The 23396-nt window shown below is 41.6% G+C and overlaps 1 protein-coding gene across 5 annotated transcripts in view; it reads right to left on the bottom strand.

The window, feature by feature from the left end:
* The window catches only part of SPAST (spastin), a 58749-nt gene continuing 35353 nt past the window's right edge, over positions 1-23396 (bottom strand). For 4 of the 5 annotated variants that reach the window (XM_045009524.1, XM_045009523.1, XM_045009521.1 and 1 more), the window contains 7 exons: positions 22705-22796; positions 21655-21734; positions 19053-19095; positions 18209-18288; positions 12418-12488; positions 10450-10490; positions 1-3608 (listed from right to left, as the gene is read on the bottom strand). In XM_045009524.1, coding sequence (XP_044865459.1) covers positions 3486-3608; positions 10450-10490; positions 12418-12488; positions 18209-18288; positions 19053-19095; positions 21655-21734; positions 22705-22796 — 530 coding nt within the window. In that variant the 3' untranslated portion in view covers positions 1-3485. Of the gene's footprint in view, positions 3609-10449; positions 10491-12417; positions 12489-16186; positions 16444-18208; positions 18289-19052; positions 19096-21654; positions 21735-22704; positions 22797-23396 lie in introns of those variants that run through there. The other variant, XM_045009525.1, reaches the window with a different exon arrangement.

The raw sequence follows: 23396 nt of genomic DNA, 5'->3' as shown, positions 1-23396 counted from the left end.
AACAAGACAAATCGCAACATTTTATTGTAGGGCAACCAACACTGTGAAACTAAAGCTATGTGAATGCTCACCATGCTTTTATACATACATTTTTCCTTTATCAATAGAAGGACATAGCTTAATACTCCATAGCAATGTTTATAACACTTCAGAAACCAAACATTTACGAAAGGACACTCTTGAATACAAGTCTCTCAGAGCAAAAATACAAGTAACCTCACTCCAGTTTGAGTCATCAGGTAAATTTGCTGCAATGATTTTTTTTTTTGTCTGCACCTTTGGTTTTTGTAACTCTGGGTTATGAAAAGTGGCCTCTTGACATGGCTCAACTTTTTACTCATGTGGAGGACCAAAATCCAAAACTTTCCACTGTATCTGAGGTCCTCTGTTAGGTGAAGGACTAGATTAAAAAAAAAGGATTCCTCCCACTACTAATCAGAAAATGACTGGCTTTCTGTAGTATCTTGACCTTTAGTGACAGAAGCCAGTTTTTTAAACTCAAACTCTGCGCGCAGAACCTGGATGGAGCCACCGGACAAGCAAGAAGGAATAGCTGACTTGAAGACAAGGCAGACCCATTCTCCTATTCAGGCTCATTCCCAGGACTCCAGTCTGATCACAAGGCATACCTGTAGTGAGAGAAGTCCACAATAATGTGCTGCAGTACTCAGGAGCACCGCCAGCTTTTTTGGCACCTTAAGTGGCGGAAGGTCCAGCCCCCGCAATGGCGCCCCGACAGAGGCGGCGGACGGTCTCACCCCTGAAATACCGACGACAACCGGGGCAGCCACCACCCCCAAATGTTAGCGCCCTAGGCGGCCGCCTAGGTCGTCTAATGTGTTGCGCCGGCCCTGACAGTACTGAGCTGCACTTTTGCCTGGTCTCTTCCAGTTCTGTGCTCTGAGAAAATGCAGTGCCTAAATGCTTGAAACAAGGTGTAAGAGGGGTCAGTGACCTGTACTGGCTGTACAGCAAAGATTAAGGAACTAATCCTCTTCCCCTCTGATGCATATGCATGTTTAAAGTTTCTCTATGACCCTAGCTAATAATGCTTCATCATCTAGGTGTTTTCCATTAACAGGTGGGGAATGATCCTTACACTTCAGGTGGAACATTACACTGCTAATGAGCACTTATTTAAATTTGACACTACTAATAAAACATGAAGGAATGGACTAAAAGAAAAGTTTAGATTGGTTAGCAGAAAAAAGACTGACTATAAAGATATGGTGCAATAATTACTACTTTAGGTAAATAGTTTTTATTTTAGATAAGGTGCTCGAGACAAGATTACACAATTTCATGGAAAGAGAAATGAGGGGTCTTAAGAGGTCTGACTAATTAACGAAGAGGTATTAACCAAGAAGTACTATCCAACCTTAGCGATGAAACCTATGACTGAATTACCTGGCAGTGCAAAACAGGTGCTTCACAATTCTAAGGCAGAAGAGAACCCAAAGTGGAATTATTAAAAAAAGTCTTTTTAGAAAGCTGAGGCATTGAAATCCTATAATGCCACTGGCAGTGGCTACCTTTCCAAGCGGTCCTGAGAGGCGGCTCAGGGGAACAGAACTGACATACCTTAATTATGTATGAGACACATTTGAGACACTTTGCACTCTAATCAAACTGGTTATACTCTTTAAAAGGCATTTCAGTGTAACAGTGCCTCTATTTCTTATCACCTCCTATTGCCTTAACTGATTTTTGTAATATTAAGCCATCTCTGCAGTTCTTCAGACATGAATAGAACAATCATGTTTACGCCTCTGAACAACTGACAGAGCTTCTGCTGTTATATACTTCCTGATATTGTGCAATGGATAAAAGAGGGCTCTGTTGTAGAACTGTAAGTACCCTAGGTCTATATCAGCTAGTTCTTTTTATAGCTAAAACTATAAGATCAACTGTCTGCAGTGTTTTGACTTCTGCCTCCCTGAAGCAGTAAGAAAAGTATTTTCATGACAACCTTAATAGAAAACTCAGTTTCCAATTTCCAAAGAAAAACTACAAACAAGCTGTATAAACAGATTTCTTAAACAATTACTGACAGTAAAAATCCACGCACTATTTTTGTAGCAAAATCTTCACAAGTGTAGGGAGGTTTTGTTTTTGTTTTTTTTAATTACTGAAGAAAAATGTTTATCAAAGCTGTCACAGGATGCCTTTCTACAAACATTTTCTCATGATGTTTTAATCATAGTTTAGCTCCACAGTAGAGTTTGTAAACAAAATGTTGACCGTGAAGTTTGTAAACAAAATGTTGCCCATATGCAGTACAGGCCAAATATGCATTTCCCTTTATTACAATATTTAAAGACCATGATTTAAGTGTTTGTATTTACTACAGTAAGTCATTTATTTAATAAAAATTCAGGTTTTTTTTAAAGAATGTAGTTATTTTACTTTTTTAAAAAGCAGATCAGTTGAGTTTATTTTAGATCTTAGTATACAAACCAAAGCACATGAAAGGTATAAAAATGTTAGTGTGTGCTATGTATTAAATATCTAGCCACTTATTTTAATGCTCTCCTCTGAAAATTAAAAAAAAAGCAAAGACCAGAATGGAAACAAACTTTTAGTTATTGTAAACAGACAAACTAATACAGAGTAGAAACACTAGTTCTAAAACTTCACAATTTGACAGCATCATTTATTCTCTCCAAAAATCAGTTGGGCTTCAAGTAGTAGTTAACACACCATAAGAATAAACCAACATTCTACAGTGGAAGCTTTACAAATGAAGTAAAGAAAATACCGCTGGCAAAAATGGCTTAGTATAGCAATTTTATAATGTTGTAATTTTTTATTAATTTCAACTGGTTTGATAGGATTTTTGCTGTTCTGCTACCAAAGGTCTTTTTTTAAAAACTGTTCTGTGAACTGTATGGTCACACTATAACCAGACAAAAGACAAGGTAGTAGCAGACCAGCTGCTTTCTATTTGGATTTTTTTTTTTAAATAATGCTAATTCCCAATGCTGTTCTTCCTGTTGCAGAGGGAAATGGCTTATTTGGCACAGTATGGATAAAAATATTAAAAATTGAAACAAAAATTTACAAAGTTCCAGTTATAAGTTAGTAGTTACCAGGTAGAGAGCAGGAAAAGTAAATGTCATGAGAAAAATTTAAAAAAAACTAAGAGTATAAATCTTTCAACAGTCAATACACTTGGACCTTATATCGCCAACAAAATACACAAATTAATGTTCATACCATGATTAGATTGCTAGAAGTCTTACCCCAGGTCTTATTGTGCTTTAACTTGCATGCCCTGTGAGTAAATCCTGACTAAAAAGGCACGGAGGCCTTAATCAACACTTTTCACATTGTATATTTTTTCTTTTTCAATCAATCAAACTCAAGTTGCCCGTGCAGATATTTAAAGATCTGTGAAGTCCTGTAAACTCTGGCTGCATTTCCACAGTCTGTATCAATTAGTCATTGCAGGCAGCACTTTCTCCTCACTTTTCTACAGCAGCTCTTCAAACTGTAGTATCACCAAAGTCCTTGTTCCAGCGAATATATGCATCCAGGGTTTGAGGGCTCAAACTGCGCTTTATCTTCTTCAAAGACTCTGTGAAATCGGACAATCTGATATTCCTCATCTAGACAAAAAACAAAAGACATTTTAAGATCATGAATGTCTGTGTGTCATGTGCTTACTCAATAAATGAAGACTTTGGGCTTGACTTTCAGAGCAATACAATATAAATGGTGCTAACATTTGGGTTTGTGTAGCCAAGATAGTTAGACTACAATGAGAAACACAGGTAATATACTATACAAAAATCTGACAATTCTAGATCACAAGAGACTTAAAATAAAGTGAAATGTTATTACTTTCTATTTCACTAGGTGGTGCTAGCCAGTGCATGCGAGGGGCCTGCATCCAATCAGACTAGTATGACCTTGTTCATGGTGTTGTCTTTTCAAAGATAACAGGATTAAAGTGTCATATCATTCAGTGGGGTTTTGTGGTGTAATGCCCCCAGTCCACAGATGACAGCCCCTTACTCTCCAAAGTTATATTAGGATGTAACTTCAGAACATTGCTGTAAGGCAGAGGCGGGCAAACTATGGCCCGCAGGACTGGTCCTGCCCGAGCTCCTGGCCCGGGAGGCTAGCCCCCAGCTCCTCCCCTGCTGTCCTCCCTCCCCTGCTGGCACAATACTCTGGGCAGTGGGGCTGTGAGCTCCTGGAGCAGCGCAGCTGCAGAGCCCAGCCTGACCCAGTGCTCTGTGCTGCGTAGTGGTGGCGTGGCTCAGCTTCAGCCAGGTGGCGCGGCTGTAGTGCCGCCAGCCACCGGTGCTCCAGGCAGTGCGGTAAGGGGGCAGGGAGCGGGGGGGGGGGGGGGGGTTGGATAGAAGGCCGGGGAATTCAGGGTGGTGGTCAGGGGGTGGGGGTATGGATAGGGGTTGGGGGAGGAACAGGGGGTTGAAGCAAGGGAGGTTGGATGGGGCGGCGGGGGGCAGGGAGAAGAGGTGGTTGGATGGAGCTGTGAGGGTACGGGGGTGGTCAGGGAGAAGGGGTGGTTGGATGGAGTGGGGTGTGTGTGTGTGGGGGGGGATCCCAGAGGGGCCCATCAGGGAACAGGGAGGTTGGATGGGGTAGATAGGAGGTGGGGGCCACAACCCCGTCCATACAATTTACGAAACCTGATGCGGCCCTCAGGCCAAAAAGTTTGCCAGCCCCTGCTCTAAGGAATCAAAAGAACAATCAGGCTATACAAAAATTATGTGCTAAGAAATGGGAGGCAGAAGTTTATTAAAGGAAGGGTAAAATAATGAAGGCAAATTTCCAGATTGCCAAGCAAACAAAACAGTTTCTACATCTTTCACAGCTTAGGAGACTGAGGCCTGGTCTACACTAGGAGTTTATGTCGAATTTAGCAGCGTTAATTCGACTTAACCGTACACCCATCCACACCAGGAAGCTAATTAGCTCAACCTAGAGGGCTCTTTAGTTCGAATTCTGTACTCCTCCTCGACGAGGGGAGTAGCGCTAAATTCGACATGGCTATGTCGAATTAGGCTGTGTGTGGACGGAAATCGACCTTAGTAGCTCCGGGAGCTATCCCACAGTCACTCTGTTGACGCTCTGGACAGCAGTCCGAGCTTGGATGTTCTGACCAGCCACACAGGAAATGCCCAGGGAAAATTTGACACGCTCCGGCGCCTTGTGGATGTTCTGCAGAACTACAGGCAGGAGGACAGAGCCCCCCTGCACTGTATCTGCAACCGCCCTCCCCCACCACAAAGTCCCAAACCCCCCTCACCCAAAGTAACAAGAAGGAGGGGCGACAGGGGCCGTGAAAACTGTCACTGCACCTCTGCAGAGTGCACAAATACAAAAAGGCTCTCATTCTCTAAATGTTGAGAAGTCCTTCCCTTCCTGGCTCACCGAAGCCCCAATCCCAGTTTCATCCCCTAACTGTGTGTTGATTATTAGAAGTAGTTTGCTGTTAATTACTATTTCCGTCAAGTTTTTCTACAGAAGACTGTCTGTGAAGGGGGGGGAAGGGGTTGTTAATTGCATAGGACAGTCACCTTTACCAGGGTACAGACACGGGGGCAGGATCAACAGCAGGTCACACACACAGTGCAGTCAGTAGGCACCCTGGTCGGTCTGGGAGGTGTTTTCCATGTTCTGTGTGGGTGGGGGGTACGTGACTTTGTGGCATGGGAGGGCGGTTACAGAACTTATGCAGCAGTCCTTGTCCCGGACCACAGAGCTACGCAGCAGGGGAATCTGTAACCGTCCTCCCCCGCCACAAGGTCACGTAGCCCCCGCACACAGAGTCCCGAAAAGGAGGGATGGCAGGCTCCGTTGAAACAACCAGTCCGGCACTGCAGACCGCTCTAGGAGCAGGAGCCTGTCATTCCTCGAGTGTAGAAGCGGTGTTAACATCACTGCACACCCTACCCACCACAGTCTGCGTCCCTGTTTCAACCCTTTAACGCGAATTCATTAATAAAGAAAACATTGTTAATTAAAAATAAAGTTAATGGAACATTGTTAAACGTGTGTTGGAAGGGGGGAAACGTGGTGAACGGGGTATGTAACCACAGAAGAAAGTCAACAGTAACTGAAGCAGGGGCAGGTTCAGCTTCTCTGTAAAGAAACTCAGTCACAGGTTACCCTGCTCCCTGAGGAACCTAGCTTTCAAAGCCTCCTGGATGCACAGCGCTTTCCGCTGGGCTCTTCTAATTGCACGGCTGTCTGGCTGAGCGTAATCAGCAGCCAGGTGATTTGCCTCAACCTCCCATCCCGCCATAAAGGTCTCCCCCTTGCTCTCACAGATATTGTGGAGCACACAGCAAGCTGCAACAACAATGGGGATATTGGTTTCGCTGAGATCCGAGCGAGTCAGTAAGCTCCATCTCCCCTTGAGACATCCGAAAGCACGTTGAATGATGACAGTTACCCAAGACCACCCTCGACACATTTTCCCCCCCAGCATGCATTGTGGGGAAATCCCAGAATTCAAATGGGCAGCAGGGACTGTGGGATAGCTTCCCACAGTGCACCGCCTCCAATGTCGACACTTGCCCCGTTAGTGTGGACTCACAAAGTCGAATTAGTGTCCTTAGTGTGGACACAACAAATTCGACTTTGTAAGGTCGATTCCACAAATTCGAATTAAGTTAAATCGAACTAATCTGGTAGTGTAGACATACCCTGAGAAAGCTGTCCAAGTCTGCGAGACTAAACAAATCACTAAGTCTGTTCTAAACTGCCCTGCAGTTTGGATTACACAAACTAAAAGGCTCCAAGTTCGTATTAGCATATTCCTCTTCAAAAAGAACTATGGTAAGGAGAGCTAGGAGTTTAGTTCACATCTGCAGCACTCACCCTGGGAAGTTACAGTGCAACACTTTGGTCATACCACTATTCACACTCACAGTAGGCCTTCGGGGCAGTACAGACAAACCCTACATGAATGCACACATTACAATCTCAAAAGCGCCACATATCTTTAGGCCTAGTGTTTGCTAGTGCATCCACGTGTCACAGTGACAAAGAAATACCATGGGGCATAGGCGCAAACTTTCTCCGGTGCCAGTGGGTGCCCGCCCCTGGCCCTGCCCTGACTCCACCCCTTCCCAGCCCCTGGCCCAACCCCCATTCCAACCCCATCCCCAAAATCCCCACCCTAACTTTGCCCCCTCCCTGCCCCTATTGGATCCCTTCCTCAAATCCCTGCCCCGGCCCTGCCTCTTCCCCCAGTGCACCGTGTTCTCCCTCCTCTCCCCTTCTCCCCTGTCCTGCGAATCAGCTGTTTCCTGGCACAAGCGCTGGGAGGGAGGAGGGAGAAGCAGGACACGGCAGCGAGCTCTCAGGGGAAGCGGAGGCAAGCTGGAGCAGGGGGGTGGGGCGGGGCCACGGGGAGCTGCCAGTGGGTGCTGAGCACCCACCAATTTTTTTCCGGAGCACTCACAGAGTCGGCATCTATGCCATGGGGCAGGGAGCTGCAATAAATTTTTTTGAATATACAGTCAAATCCTATGACAAGGAGGCATTCAGCTAGGTGTAGAACAAATCCACAATCCAAGAATGGCTGGCTGAATACTATTAATAGGTCGAGTACATACAAATGCATCACATATATATGGGCCCCCTATGACTGCTTCTTCTGCTTACTCTGTCAGAGGTAAGGCTTTAGAGACAGGGACAGAGATCAGCTTACAAATAATGTGGGAGTCCCCTATCTCTCAGGGTGACCCATGACTCTTACATGGGCTTCATCTCTTTACAAAAGCTTGGACAACAAGGCTGTGACACATTGCACTCCATACGTTTTATGGAAATATGCTTCTGAGTGTGAATATGATGTAACTGGAATATGCTTTATGCAAAAGGTCTCTTGTAAGGTATCATAACAAAGGTTATAACCCACTGAATATATTCCTCCTATTTGTATGCATCTATCATTTTTGTATCTGAAGCTACAAATATGAAGTATAACTCCAAGGTCCTATTGTAATTATGCAAAGTGTGGGCCATTAACGGTGGTTTCGAATCTTGACTAGGACAACTGGTTGTAAATGGTTTATTTACCTGCAAGCCTTCCTGTGTATGTGTGGACCAACCCAGGAAGAATGGAGACTAGGGATCTTACAGTGACATGTGGCCATATCACATGATACTGGAATCCATCTTAATCCTTGTACTTTTCCATGGATGAGGCAGGAGTGGGGACAAGCATAGACAAGAGATTCCCGCATTGTGCCAAAGCTATAAAAGGGGGTGGAGCAGGACAAAAGGGGCTGCCAATCATGAGAAAACCCCTGGTTACCACCCGAGATGTCTGCCAGAACTAACAAGGACTGTAGCGGGGAAAGGATTGGGCCCGGACTAGAAAGGCGTCTAGTCTGTGAAAGAAGTTTACTGGAACATCTGAGGGTGAGATTACCTATAATCAGTTTCTTAATGTATTACGCTTAGACTTGTGTGTTTTTGTTTTATTTTGCTTGGTGACTGACTTTGTTCTGTCTTATTACTTGAAACCACTTAAATCCTACTTTTTATACCTAATAAAATCACTTTTATTAATAAACCCAGAGTAAGTGATTAATACCTGGGGGAGTAGACAGTTCTGCATCTCTCTCTCTATCAGTGTTAGAGAGTGGACAATTTATGAATTTATCCTGCATAAGCTTTATGCCGTGTAAAACAGATTTATTTGGAGTTCAGTCTCCCAGAAAGGCTGAACACTGGGTGCTGGGAAAGTCCCTGTTAACTGAGAATCCCAGTATGTGCATGCCCCATACATATTGCAGGAGTGGAGGTTTGTTCTCAGTGGTATCCCAGCTCACAGAGTGACAGTCTCAAGGGGAGTCTCTGTGACTAGTCACAGGCTGCACCTCTGAAGAAATAAGCAGCCAGGGAATGAAGCGTCTCCCTGCTCCTCTCCTGCAATATGTATGGGGCATGCACATACTGGGGCAGAAAGGCTGAGGAATATGCAAGCTCTTCTAATCCCTCTGCCACTTGGGGGTTTGTGTTCAAAAGTCTTCCCCTTTGTTGCTCTGCCTTTACTCCACTTTTTCAGGAGGAAGTTGTAGATTGGGCTTTCATTTGTTCAGCTTTTTTTGCATGCATTTTTTGAGATTCAGTATGAATGTTTTTCTAAACAGTAGCATAGTTACTAGGCTATGACATATCACTTAAGCTGCTGGTTTGATAGTACCTCCCTGTGTTGGACATGGAAATGCTAGGTAACTTAAGAATACTGAGATGCACTAATTTTGTGACTATCATATCAAATGGTCCATATATGCACACTTACCCATGTTAAACACACTAATCAGGTGCACCAGTAATTCTGCATCTCTATGTGCTATGAACCCCCACGAAATCAACAGGTTTTATTATTTGTATTACTGTAGTTGTGGACCAGGACCCCATTGTGCTAGGCACTTTACCAACACAGAACAAAGAGAGAGTCCCTGCCCTAAAGAGCTTACAGTTCAGACAGTTTATATCTTTTGTTGGGAAAACTAACCTGTTTATAAAATAAAATGACAGGACTCTTTTCAGCTACTTTGAATTATTTAAGATTTAAACCCAAAGTAAGTTTTAATACACCACCATCTGCTGGTGGGCACTGTAGAGGCTCTGAAGTCTGACCCAAGTCAAATCTCACCTGCATTCTCCAGAGGCACAAGCTACATGGAGTGTTCTTAGTCCTCCCACCCTTACCGCTAATATGGGCCAAATCGTGCCCACACTTGTGTACGTCCCATCCAGTCCTACTGAAGTTCTGGGGTGTAAATTAGCAGAGAATTTGACACTACCTCAACTACTGTTCTTAGAAACACTTATTCTCAACATAGATCTTATGAATTTTTACCACACATGCCAAAAACACATTCATATTGATATTTCAAAATAGCTTCTAAAAAAAAAAAATCATTGCTATTCAGCATTTTATATTGGCAAATACAATTTTGTTAGGAATAACTGATCAAGATAGTTTCCCAGATCTGAAGAAATAGCTCTGTGTAAGCTTAAAAGCTTGTCTCTCTTACCAAGAGAAGTTGGTCCAGTCAAACTTTGTCTCTCTAATATGCTGGGACCAACACTGCATACATAAAGTCACCAGAGTCATTGTAGCCTTTCAGTGTGTGTCTGGGGGAAGCCTCACATTCCATGTTACCAATATTTTTAAAGAGATCTTTTCACTTAACTCAAGCAAGGAAAAATGTTAAAAAGTTAGGCAACAATATTTTTACAATAATTTAGAAACATCTATCAGAGGGGTAGCCATGTTAGTCTGTATCCACAAAAACAACAAGGAGTCTGGTGGCACCTTAAAGACTAGAAAGCTTATGCCCAACTAAATCTGTTAGTCTTTAAGATGCCACCGGACTCCGCGTTGTTTCTTAAAAAAACCATCTGTATATGCTCCACCCAGAAAGGAAAAGTCATGTTATAGCAGCTTACCTCACTGGCAGACATATTCTTTACCTGTTCTGGTTTTAGTTCTGTTTAATAAAAAAAAAAAAAAAAAGAGTAATGAGTTTCCACAAGAAAAACCATCAAAACATTTTATGTTCAATTCTACTCTGAAAAGTGATTCAAAATGGCACCTTGCAACTCAACATGCCTGCTCCTTGTATATGCTGAGTGAGATCTGCTTGCTTTAAGTGACTACAATTTGTGTTGATTTTCACTCCTCTTAGCCTTGCACAGCCAACACAGCTGAGAGTGTGAAATGATTCCATTTCTCTTTGTGCATCAACAGAATTTTTTTTTAAGTTCAAGTCAGTTAAATGAGTTTACACACGTTTAAAAGCAATGATTCTACGGAGGTCTTCAAATAATGACCCCATTGACAATAGACTTCACAGTAGAGTATAACTGAGGGCATTCATTTGCCCTGCAGAAGTTTTACTACCAGTAGGGTATGAGGAGTTGTAGTTTGTAGGGCTGGCATTTAAAAGGAAAAATTTTTCCCCCCACTTCACATTTTAGATGGAAGCCAGAAAGGAGGAAGAGAGGGGAAAAGACATCAAACCCCATAGTGCAGTTTTTATGGGCTTTTCTCAGAGAAGTACATTTTAACTATGAAGAGTATACATTACAGTCAAAAGGTACAGACATTTTAGTGCACCCATCAGTTGCAAGTGTAAGCACATAAATGTTTCCAACTTACTGGAGGAATATAACTTATGATGCTCTTATGAGACAGCCACTTTTAATACAATACTGTTCCCCCATTTTCATGCAGTGTAGTAGACCTGTGATTCCCAAAGTCCAATCACACTGACTCATGACAGCCCATTAAAAGTAGGGAACGTGGAGAGAAAGGAAAGTTACTTGCCAGCAACTGGAGTTCAGAATATTTACAGATTCACACTCTAGAATTTGTGCACTATGCCTCGAATCCATGAATCACTTCAAAACAGCTTACTATTGGGGGACCTGTGGCACCTCAACTCGTGTAAAGTCAGGTTACAGAAGGACTACATCCTTCAGTTGCCCTCAGTTCTTCTTTGCCTGCCTGAAAGGCTCCAAAGTGGAGAGGAGGGTGGGAAGAATGTGGCAGACACACACACAGGCAATATATTTGGAAACTCCAGTTACCGTTAAGTAGTAATCTCTTCTTCATAAAATTGTCTTAGCTAATCTTCTACATGGGGGATCAGCAAACAGTAGCAATACCTAGAAGGACTGAGCAGTTGAACAGTGACTGAAGGACTGCCTTTCTGACACAAACAAAAATTTGGCTCCCACATTGAAAGTGAGTGAGCAGTGCTAAATAAAAAAGTGTTGTTTTAACTAAAAATTTCAAAGAGGAATGTCAAAGGCAGGACACTGAGGCAGCCACAACCCTACTTGATTGGGCTCATGTAATTCCATCATTCAACCTCAAATGGTCCTAACAGCTGAAAGCCAGTTTTCATACATTCAGACAATCCCTGAATCAAGACAAATTCCCCCATGGCATTTCTTCCTGAAGGCAACCACCAACCAATATGATCTGAACAGCCTTTTTCACATCCAATTTATGAAGCAGGCAGAGAATGTTCTCTAATACAGACAGCTGTAAGGGATATGGTCTAGTTAAGACGGAACTGACACTAACTTGGGAAATACATCATTCCATGAGTGGAGGCATAACAAATTGAAATGTTTCTGTCACCTGTTAATGGTTCCTTTTCATGGCATTTTGAAACACACTAAAAAGCAATGCTAGACAGTCTCCACCTTGCCACGCACCGCAACACAAGACCCATGATGTCATTGATCTATTCTGATTAATTTTGGAGATTTGAGAGAGATGGACAAATGATTTGTAAGACACAACAACAGTATCTTTAATTTCCTGAAGAGGTTTCTTTAAAAAAAACAAAAAAAAACAAAAACAAAAAACAAAAAACACACTATAGAAAAAGTCACATCACTTACCTCGAATAGGGCCCAGTGCTGCATCCTTTGCTAATGCAGTTAAGTCACTTCCTGAGTATCCATCTGTCATTCTTTGTAAAGGGGGAGAGGGGAGGGATAGAAAAACTTTCAGTGATCTGCATCTTTATACATGCATATCAGCGAAGAGTGAAATAGTATTTCTCTCAGATTAAATGACAAACTGCACAGCATAATTAGTAAATTATATAAATGTCACTTCAAACATTTCTCAACTGAAAAAACACTATCCATTAAAGTTCAATATCAGTATTAAATGTAAGTAGCATTTTGGCAATTAAAGTCTAGCAACTGGGATCTATTGCTGAATGCCATTTTAACACACACACACACACACACACACACACACACACACACACACGTTTTTCTTTAAACAACCCACTAGACTGTCAGCACTTTTTACTCTCAAATACTTGCCGAGGATTGTCCAGATACAGCTGTTGCGGCTTCTTCTTATCACAATGACTAAATTCTAATGATAAATACTTTATGCTGTGCTTCCAGCCCATGACCAGTTTCTTTGGTGATTCAGTCTACAGTAGAACCTCAGGAGTTACGAACACCAGAGTTACAAACTGACTGGTCAACTACACACCTCATTTGGAACTGGAAGTATGCAATCAGGCAGCAGCAGACACACACACAAAAAACAAAATAAGACATGCAAATACAGTACTGTGTTAAATGTAAATTACTAAAAAAATTAAGAGGAAGTTAAAAAAAGATTTGACAAGGCAACTAAACAGTTTCTGTGCTGGTTTCATTTAAATTAAGATTGTTTAAAGCAGCATTTTTCTTCTGCATAGTAAAGTTTCAAAACTGTATTAAGTCAATGTTGAGTTGTAAAACTTTTGGAAGAACCACCAAAACACTTTGTTCAGAGTTACAAACATTTCAGAGATATGAACAATCTCTATTCCTGAGGTGTTCATAACTGAGGTTCTACTGTACTTTGGGGACTACTGCAGTAATCTCACCAAGACTAAACTTGAAAAACATGGTGAGGACTGAAAAGAAACATAGCATTTTTTTAAATATGCAGAGTTCCTATTTTGTGGCATGTTGTTGGTACACTTCACACATTGCAAGAAGTTTGCCCTTAAAACTTAAACTTTTGTTGATACTGCAGCCAGATAATGAGTGAAAGTGTGTATACTATGGAAAAATCATATTTTCAAACAAAATCACCAAATACTATCTGCCTATCTTATTGTTTTATACTGCTGCCCATTATGGTAGTATCTGAATGCCTTCTAGTAGACTTCATGGCATGTCTGACATTCTTCCTTTTGGGGAGAAAAAGCACTGGGTAGGGTTTTTGCTTTTGTTGTTTTATTTTTATTAATTTCCTTTTTTAGTTGGTAGGGGTGTCATGTGTAGAAAGAGGTGTCAGCATTGACTGCTTCATTCTTAGGGTGATGAGGCTTTTTCCGAGAGGAAGGTTTTGCAGCATTTCCTAAAAACAATCATACTCTGGGGTTGCCTGATCTCCTCTGGAAGTTTGTTCCACAGCTGGATCCTTTACACCAATAATGCTTTATCCCAAGCACTTTTACAGGCTTTGTAATCTGAACTGTGCCAGAAGTGCAGCTGTCACTGTGGTTTATGGATAGCTCGACACTGATCCATTAACTGCTGTGAAAACGAGGACCAAAGCCTTAAACTGGTTTCACAAGCTAACTAGGAAACAATGGAGGAACTTCGGCTAAGGCTTCATGTGCTCAAAGCAGCCTAAGCCACAAAGAAGGTGGGCAGTCCTATTCTGGACCAGCTGGAGCCTGCGGATTGTCTTCACAGTCAGCTTCATAATGAGTTACCATAATCAGCCTGGAGGTGACAAATGCATGCATTACTGTGGGCTGGTCCTTTTCTGGGAGGAAGAAGCATTTTTCCTAATAAGATGGAGATGAAAAAAGGTAGCAATGCCACCTAGTCATCCAAGCTTAGTCAGGCAAACAAACTTGAGGCTTTGTGCCACTGTGATGAATGGGGGTCCTATGCCTTCAAAAGCACGATGGAGACAATGTTTAGGATAACTCTTCAAAAGCTTTTTCCCTTTTTGACCAGCATCCTTTTGGTCTTGTCTGAGTTCAGCTTGAGCCAATTGCTCTTCATTCAAAAGCAGATTTCTTGTCAGTGTTCTGACATTTTAGAGGGTGCATCAATTGAAAAGGGGGTATCTAGATGAGCGTAATTGGAATATTGTTGGCAGCTGAGGCCATGGCAACTCGATCTCTCTCAGTGGTCTTACATAGATGCTGGAGAGAAGGAGGGAGAATATGGATACCTCTGTGACCCTGCACATGGGGGCCTTTGGAGAGGATACGCAATTACCCAATCACCACTCCAAGTTCTGCTGGAGAGGAACAACTGAGCCACTGTAGTGCTGAGCCATCTATTCCTATTATGTATCACATGTCTAAATACTTTAGAAGTGAACTGCAAAGCAAGAGAAATCATGTCCTTTACTGCTCATTTAAGAAATATAAAGATCATAGAATCATAGGGTTGGAAGGGACCTCAGGAGGTCATCTAGTCCAACCCCAAGCTCAAAGCAGGACCAATCCCCAGACAGATTTTTACCCCAGTTCCCTAAATGGCCCCCTCAAGGGCTGAACTCACAACCCTGGGTTTAGCAGGCCAATGCTCAAACCACTGAACTATCCCCCCCCCGGGGCACAAAGTTTTTTTCCCCCTCCTAAGAAGGTTGAAGTCAACATCCCCTTCAATCTCCAGTCAGGGCTGGAAGAGCTGTACTTCAGGCTTTAGCCTCATTCTCCAATTAACCATTCAGGTGCTTCAAAAGATTTGCTGAAGTCATCAATCAAAGAGAGGGAAACCAGAACTGGTATTTCCAATGTGAAAAACAAGGAGAAAAACAAAAAACCCACATTATATACTGAAAAGAAACAGTAAAGAATATCAAAGAGAAAATTTTGCTGTACCCCCTTTCAAAAGCACCTTTCAAAAGCAGCCATTAGAAATTGTTAAGAGGCACAAAAATGGCCCATTAAAGGAGCTAGTTCATCCAATTTTCTGGAGGCCCTGCACTCAATTACTTTTCTGTTGTTTGTGGGAGAAAGAGGGTTTAGTAGAATTAAGGATAAATCCCAGTCTCTTGCCAACCAAAGAAATGTGGCAAGTCAGTCAAGTGAACAAAGTCTATAGTAGGGACGGGGTAGCAGAAAGAATTTCAAAAGTTGTGCTTAGTGATGTTTGTGCATAGAATCGACAGTCACAGCACTTAACTCGCAAACCCCCATTTTTTACTTCAATTAGATATTAGTGCATCTGACATGGCTGAAGAGTTTTCTGCAAGTGTGAATTAAGATGACAATAAATGCAACTTTATTGTGCTGCAAATGTATGTGATGTTGCAGATACAAAATGGCTGATGCATACTAGCCCCGCTGAACACGTGTGCATGCACCCCTCATACACACACAAAAATAAATGACACCTCACTCAGTTTTCCTCCTCCATGATCTACCAAGTAGATTCTTTAGTATTTCAGAAGTGTGACAGGAGAGAGGGTCTTTTCCTTTACATTAAGGAACATTTTATTTCCCTCTCCCTTCTCTACCTCCTAAATAGCATTCATAATGGGGTACCTAACATCCAGAGGATGAGCACGTAGTAGTATTGTGTGATCCATAAGAATTTTCACAATGGAAAGCTCAAGTAACTTTTAAGATTTTAATTTTTGCATTAAAAATACCAAAACAGCAAAAATATTGGAAAGGCTTTACACTTATGGAATCCTTGCTATTCCATGCTTAAAATTTCAGTATTGCCAACCCCAAAAATGCACAAGTCAGGAAAAAGCAAAACAAAAACCAACGAGATTTGTTTTCAACCTGAAATGCACACAAAATGTAGAACAGGTGCTCTCTTTAGTCAGCTGGGAAAGATTGGGCTTGCTTAGAGGTTGGGTGGGAAGGAGCTTGCCTTTGTTTCCTGTCTCCCTGCCCCAGGCACAGTGCTGATCAGCATGTTTCAACAGCAGATCTAGGTGGTGAGAAAACAGTGTGAACAGTACTCTCTTACACAGACTGACGGGGAAGAAATGGTGTTTTTCATAACTTCCAAAATGTGTGCAATTCATTCTCAATACGTTACACCTAGAAAGGGACATAAGAGGTTCTATAAATATATTATATACAAAAGAACGATGAAGGAAAGTGTAGGTCCTCTATTTAGCAGGGAAGAAGAGCTAATAATGGACAAGGTTCAAGAAAGCTGAGGTGTTAAACACCTATTTTGCATCGGTCTTCACTAAAAAGGTAAATTGTGACCAGTTGTTTAATATCAGTTAATGTTACCAAAGGGGAAGAAAAACAGGCCAAAATAAGGAAGGAACAGGTTACAGAATATTTAGATAAGTTAGATGTACTGAAGTCAGCAAGACCTGATGAAATTCACCCTACTTAAGGAACTAGTTGAACCAGTCTTGGAACTAACAGCTATTATCCCTGAGAACTCCTGGAGGATGGGTGGAGAAGGGCAAATGCAGTACTTATTTTCAAAAAGGGGAACAAAGAGGATACGGGGAACTATCAACTAATCAGCCCAACTTGAATACCCAGAAAGATACTGGAACACATTATTAATTATATGTTTAAGTACCTAGAGGATACGAGGGTTTATAAGTAGGCTTGGAAGGATTAGATTTTTATTGGTAAAGGTTGGTGGGGTTCCACTGGGGGTCTGGTCTGGGTCCTTAATATTTAATATTTTAATCAATGACTTGGATAATGAGTGAAAAATATGCTTATAAAATTTGCAGATGACAGCAAGATGGGAGGGGTTGCATGCAGTTTGAAGGACAGGATTAGAATTCAAAATGACTGATAAATTGGAGAGTTGGTCTGAAATCAACAAGATGAAATTCAATAGAGAGAAGTGGAAAGTACTTCATTTAGGAAGGAAAATTAAATGCACACCTACAAAATGGGAAAAGACTGGCTAAGTGATAGTACTGCTGAAAAGGATCTGAGGATTAAAATGGAACAAACTGAATACAAGACAACAATGTGATGAAGTTGTGGAAAGGCTCATATCATTCTGAAGTGTATTAACAGGATCATCGAATACATAATACATGAGAGGTAATTGTCTCGCTCTACTCAGCACTGGTGAGGCCTCATCTGGAATACCGTATCCAGTGATGCCACATTTTAAGAAAGAAGTGGATAAATTGGAGGGAGTGTCCAGAGGAATGCAACAAAAATGATCAAAGGTTTAGAAAACCCGACCTATGAGGCAAGGTTAAAAAACTGGCATGTACAGTCTTGAGAAAAGACTGAGGGGAGGAACAGAACAGTCAGCAAAAATGTTAGAGCTATTATAAAAAGAGGATGGTGATCAACTGTTCTCCACATTCAAAGGTAGAACAAGAAAATCTGCTTAATATGTGGCAAGGGAGATTTACGTTAGATATTAGGAAAATCTTTCTAAATATAAGGATAGCTGAGCATGGGAATAGGTTTCCAAGGGAAGTTGTGAAATCCTCATCATTGGAGGTTTTTAATAACAGGTTAGACAAACATGTCAGGGATGGTCTAGGTCTAGCTATACTTGGTCTTGCCTCAGTGCAGAAGGCTGGACTAGATGATCATCTCTTGATGTCCCTTCCAACCCTATTTTTCTACAGGCAAGGTTAAAATTTCAGTGTTCCTGATAACTAGCATTAGTTCTAAATGTAACTGACAGAGCAGTTGATATGAATGTTGTGGACCAGCAATATTGTTAGCAGAACTATCAAAGTACTTACCTGGCTAGTTGTGCCAGCTCTTTTTGGGTCAATGGACTTCCTTGCTTGCTTAAAAGATTTTTTAGTAAAATCAATCTTGTCTGAAAAGAAGCATTTATCAGTTGTAAGTTCACGTACCAAAAAAAAATTATTTATTTACAATAAACGCTATTAGAAGATATAAAACAAAAATATATGGAATGTTTCTGTGAATTCAGAAGCCTATATGTAGGACATTTGCAGTACTTTTGACTATGGTGTACATGTCAATACTTTCTTTTAAGAGATCATATGGATTTAGTAATCATGAAATTGAGGGCCCCATTGGTTCCAGCCAGGCACTGTACAATCATGACCACTAAACTACAATCTTGATCAGACACACTTCTGCTGGTGCTAAGATAGCGAACAGTGCTAATAGTTTTTTGTTTTAGTGTTGAAGAACTGCTAAAATTAGGCCACACAATTTTGTAATCTTTTGCATGAAGTAATTTCATGTCAAACCAAACACACCTGCTGTTGCAGTATTCTAGGCATATCAAAACATGTCCTTGTCTGCTTAATCACTACACTGCCTATACAACAGCAAGCTGCCCAGAAGGAGGGAGCAGCTACTAGCAGATTTGATTATAGTAAGTACATCAGAATATAATAACTTAAATATTCACCTGAGAGGCATAAACTTAACATACTGGCCAAAGTGAATTAGTGGACACTGGTAAGTCACAAAATTCAGTAATTTGCAATAAGTCTACCAATCATTAGAGCACATTAACAAGGTTCTATAATATATTTTCTTGTTTTTCCTATAAAAACAGGTTTTTAAGAACTCTCAGAAAGAAATGCACACAAGCCACACACTTACCTCTTCATTTGGTAAAGATACATACACCCGTTTGGTGAATCGTCTGAAAACAAAGTAACATTTTAATATTTCAGAAGAACTAGTTAGTAAAAGCTGACATTTGATAAGAGTACACATTTCATGCCCATGCCACCAACACTAATTTTTTTGCTACCTATGGTAATTACCTAAAGAAAACTTAGATAGGGAATAGCAAATTTGAAATCCTTGCCCTTGACTGAGGCAGTCCAGGATGTAGCTAGATAAGAAGGTCTGGCATCAGAGAAGGTATATAATTTAACTTGATATATTATTTTAGTGCCATGATTGTTTCTTTTAGCTCCTCACAAAGGTAGGTGCATTAAAGCAAGGCCTACTTGGGTCTTGTGGCAGCTGTTCCCATGAGGATGGCACTTGGAGAATAAGGGGAATTTTTGAGACACCTTCCACGATGTTGTGGTATGTAGATAGTTGTACTTGACATTTGTAGCTTTTGCATTATGTCCGTTTTCTAAATAATGGAAAATTTACATAGCCTGAACCCCAACACATTATTTAATACTTTATTTATCTAGAAGCTTATCCTGGTACAAGAAGGTATGGTTTGCACTATCCGGATTGAATTTTGCCCACTATTTTACCACCAGTGGGAAATCTCTTCTTCAGTATGGTATATGCATATTCTCACTTGTGGGAGACTAACAAGAAGTACAACCGTTTAGGAAGGTAGGTGAGGGCCAAATTGAGTGTGGGGTGATACATAAGGTCTGAACAAAACTCCAGGTAGTAGCCCTGCAGATTTTAAAGATACAAACATTACAGACATGCCATTGATGCTACCTTAGCTCTAATGAAACTCTTACGGGAGAAAATACTGACTGGCCTGTAGCTCTTAACATGTTCATGAATAACATCTCCCTACAAAGATTCCAATGACTCTGCATAGTCAGATCAGACCCTCCAGCCCAAGCTGGTAACGTCTATCCCTACAACCATCAGTGTCAGAATGAATACAACATCATTTTTAACATATTCTCATATCGTCCAGAATCTTTGGAGTCTTTGAAAATGTTGAGGAATATAATTCATGTTCAGAGTAATTTGTAGAGAGCCAGTGAAGTCAAATCTGCATTCCTCGGTCTAGCATAAAAGAGAGGTGTAAGTGGGAGATGCCATGTTACAAAGCAGAGGTTCTCAAACTGTGGTCCACAGACAAGTGGTCTGCGAGCTCCATCCAGGTGGTCCGTGGATAGCTCCCTCTAAGGTGTGTGCCTGGGCAGCTGCACAGAACAGAATAATGCCACCCATCTAATTAGTGGAGCCGTGCAGGCATAGCTCCACTAATTAGGTGCCTGACCCTGAAGAAGATGCACATGTAAGGTGAGGTGGTGGGCTTGGGGGGGCGGGAGGGGGCAGTGGGATGAGAAGAGGGGGTGGGAGGAATTTGGGATGTGCAGTGCTGCAGCAGCCAGAGAAAAAAGGCAACTTTCCCCAGCTCCAGGGCTGCGGTGAGACACAGCCCTCTTTCCCAGCTCTGTGGCCCGGGAGAGACACCCCCTTCCTTCCCAGCCCCAACTTGGGGGCTGTCGTGGTGGGGGAGAGGGCACATCCATCACATTAGAAAGTTAAGACTAATGATATTAAAATATGAGTTGTGTGCTTTTATTTGTAGAACAAAAAAATATTTTTATATATAGCGCTTTTATCCAAAACGCTTTACAATAGTTAGCTAACGGTACAAACAACATTTGGAAAGATCATTAAGTGGTCTACCGAGACCCTCAGCAATTTTCAAGTGGTCCATGAAAAGAAAAGTTTGAGAACCACTGTAAAGGATTCTCAAGAATCTGAAACAAGGCCTCCTAAGTCCTATTGAGGATACCATGCCTCTAATGTTCAAAAGACAAATTCAGCGCTGCTTCTAGGTAGAAGTGTCTATAAAAGAGACGTTCCCCTCAGTTTACCCCTAGACCCAAAGAATGGAAGAGATGAGTGACATGAAAGGATCTGAGAGTGTATCTGTTCAAGACCATTCCAAACTGATGGCACTAAAGGCACAAGTAACTCAAAAAGGAATGCTGAGGCTCTTCTTTAAAATAAGCATTGAGTATTTTGTTAATATTTACCACCCAACAACTCTAGCAAATTTCAGTCCAATACAATTTGAAAAGTGCAAAATACTTAACTGTGAAGCTTGTATTTTATAATAGGACCTAATTTAAGCAGGGCCGTCCCTAGCCATTTTGGTGCCCTACACAGCCAGGGAGCCAGAGGAGCGGAGCAGGCTGGGGCCGGGGTCATTCCACTTACCGCGCGGTGAGTGCAGCAGTCCTCCGGGGGGGTGGGGGGGTGGGGTAAGGGAAGGGCTGGGGAGGAGCAGGGGTGGGAAGAGGCAGGGCAGGGGCTTTGGGGAAGGGCTGGGGCAGAGCAGGGGCATGCCCATGGGGGAAGAGGTGGAGCAGGGGCTGGAGAAGCATGCAGCTGCGCAGGGCACCAGGAAATGTGGTGCCCCAAATTTCTTGGTGCCTTACGCAGCTGCGTACTTTGCGTATGGGTAGAGACAGCCCTGAATTTAAGTGCAACTGTCCTTGAATACATCTTAAAAGTGGCATAATTTAGGTACCTGAGAACAGCATCATCCAGCTCCTGTGGCCTGTTAGTTGCCCCCATTACAAGTATTCTGTCCTCTCCGGAAGACTGTACCTATGATGTTGTAAAGCAAGATTAACGTAAATTGAAAACTAAGAAACAATGCAATAAACTGTAAAAAGATCAAAGTGCACTGACTGGATGTTGATACTAAATGCTCATGATTGTGTGTGTTTTGGCTTTGTGTTATCCACATTATTTTCTGCCTAGTTTGTGTTTAAAAAAAACAACCCCCCCCCCCACACACACACACAAAAACCCCAAAAAACAAAAACTGTATATTTAAACTCCATCTCAGTTTTCCATAGCAGCATCTGGTGGCCAAAATAAGTGCCATGATTAGCAATTAGAACATATGGTCCTGGAGAATTTTGATATTGTGAGTGCTCAAAATTAAAAAGTAAACTGATTTACTTTACTATCTTTACTGTTTTAAACAAAGTCAAATTTTACTGCCACTCAGGGCAGTGAAACTACACTGAAACCTATAGAGGAGAGGAAAATTGAAACGTAGGTCTAAAACAACTCAGGGACTTCTATAATAGATCAGACCAATGATCAATCTAGTCTAGTCTAGTCCCCTGACTGACAGTGGCCAGTGCCAAATATTTCAAAGGAAGATGCAAGAAAATTTAAGTAGATAATTATGCAATAGCCTTCCTCCTGACCAAGAAATGAATTCCTTCCGTCACAGCTTCTCTGCCGTTACTCCCACCACTTACCCATCTTCTCTTCCCCAACCATGAAATACTACAGTCCACCCACAGCTCCTCCCCAGGTCTCTATGATGTTGTAAAGCAAGAGGTCTCTATCACCATCCTCCCTGCTCAGAGACTGAACTGGGCAAAAGGAAGAAGATGTTTGCTAAGAAATATTTTTATTGCTGTTCAAGGAAATAAAGGAGAGGATTTTTAATGGGTGGAGCATAACCCCATCAGGGTATCATTAGCAGCTTTCATTGGCACCCATCACTGTATTAACTAATTTAAGTAACAACCAACAATACTGTAATACTGATACTTACACCATCAAATTCTATTAAAAATTCTGTTTTTAGACGCCTACTAGCATCATGTTCACCTTCTCTTCTTTCGCATAAAAGGCTATCAACTTCATCTAAAAAGAAAAAAAAAAAGTCTTAGTTTTAAAGTTTCAGCCAGTGAGACAGCTAAATATCAAGGTTTTAATTCAACTATTATTTTGCTAGTGTGGGGCTCCAATAAAAGAGGTCTTATCTTTATTCTTCAGGAGGCAGACAAACTTTGCCAAAAAGTTTAAAAAATGTATTTGTATAGGTGTTAAAAGTGCAAGGCCCAGTGACATCAGTAAAGGATCACGGATTTGACATCTGACAGGACAGGAATACTGTATGCATTCTGTCATCTGTGGGTAATAAACCTCAAGTTTCCAAATAGGATGAGAAAATAAATGCAAAACATTTTCATAGCTCTGTACTGCAGGTCATATATAAAAATGCACTAAAATAGAATCTTCGCACGCAAGGTTATCATAGGACAATTCTTTTGTTAGTTAAGCTTCTCCTAGATTACTGGATACTAGGGCAGAATGTGGAACATGCTCAAGTGAAACATACTCCCCAAATGAAATACCAATTAAGGAGCAGGTAATCACTGATGCAGAGAGATCCCCTTATCTTGTTATGTCTTGCATTATTACTGGGACAAGTGAGCCTCAAATAGAGAGCACTTTAGTTTA

Source organism: Mauremys mutica, chromosome 3 (assembly GCF_020497125.1).
Source record: "Mauremys mutica isolate MM-2020 ecotype Southern chromosome 3, ASM2049712v1, whole genome shotgun sequence".
Taxonomy (NCBI): Eukaryota; Metazoa; Chordata; order Testudines; family Geoemydidae; genus Mauremys; species Mauremys mutica.
Note: the sequence above shows the minus strand (reverse complement) of the source record. Positions and strands in the feature narration are given on the sequence as shown.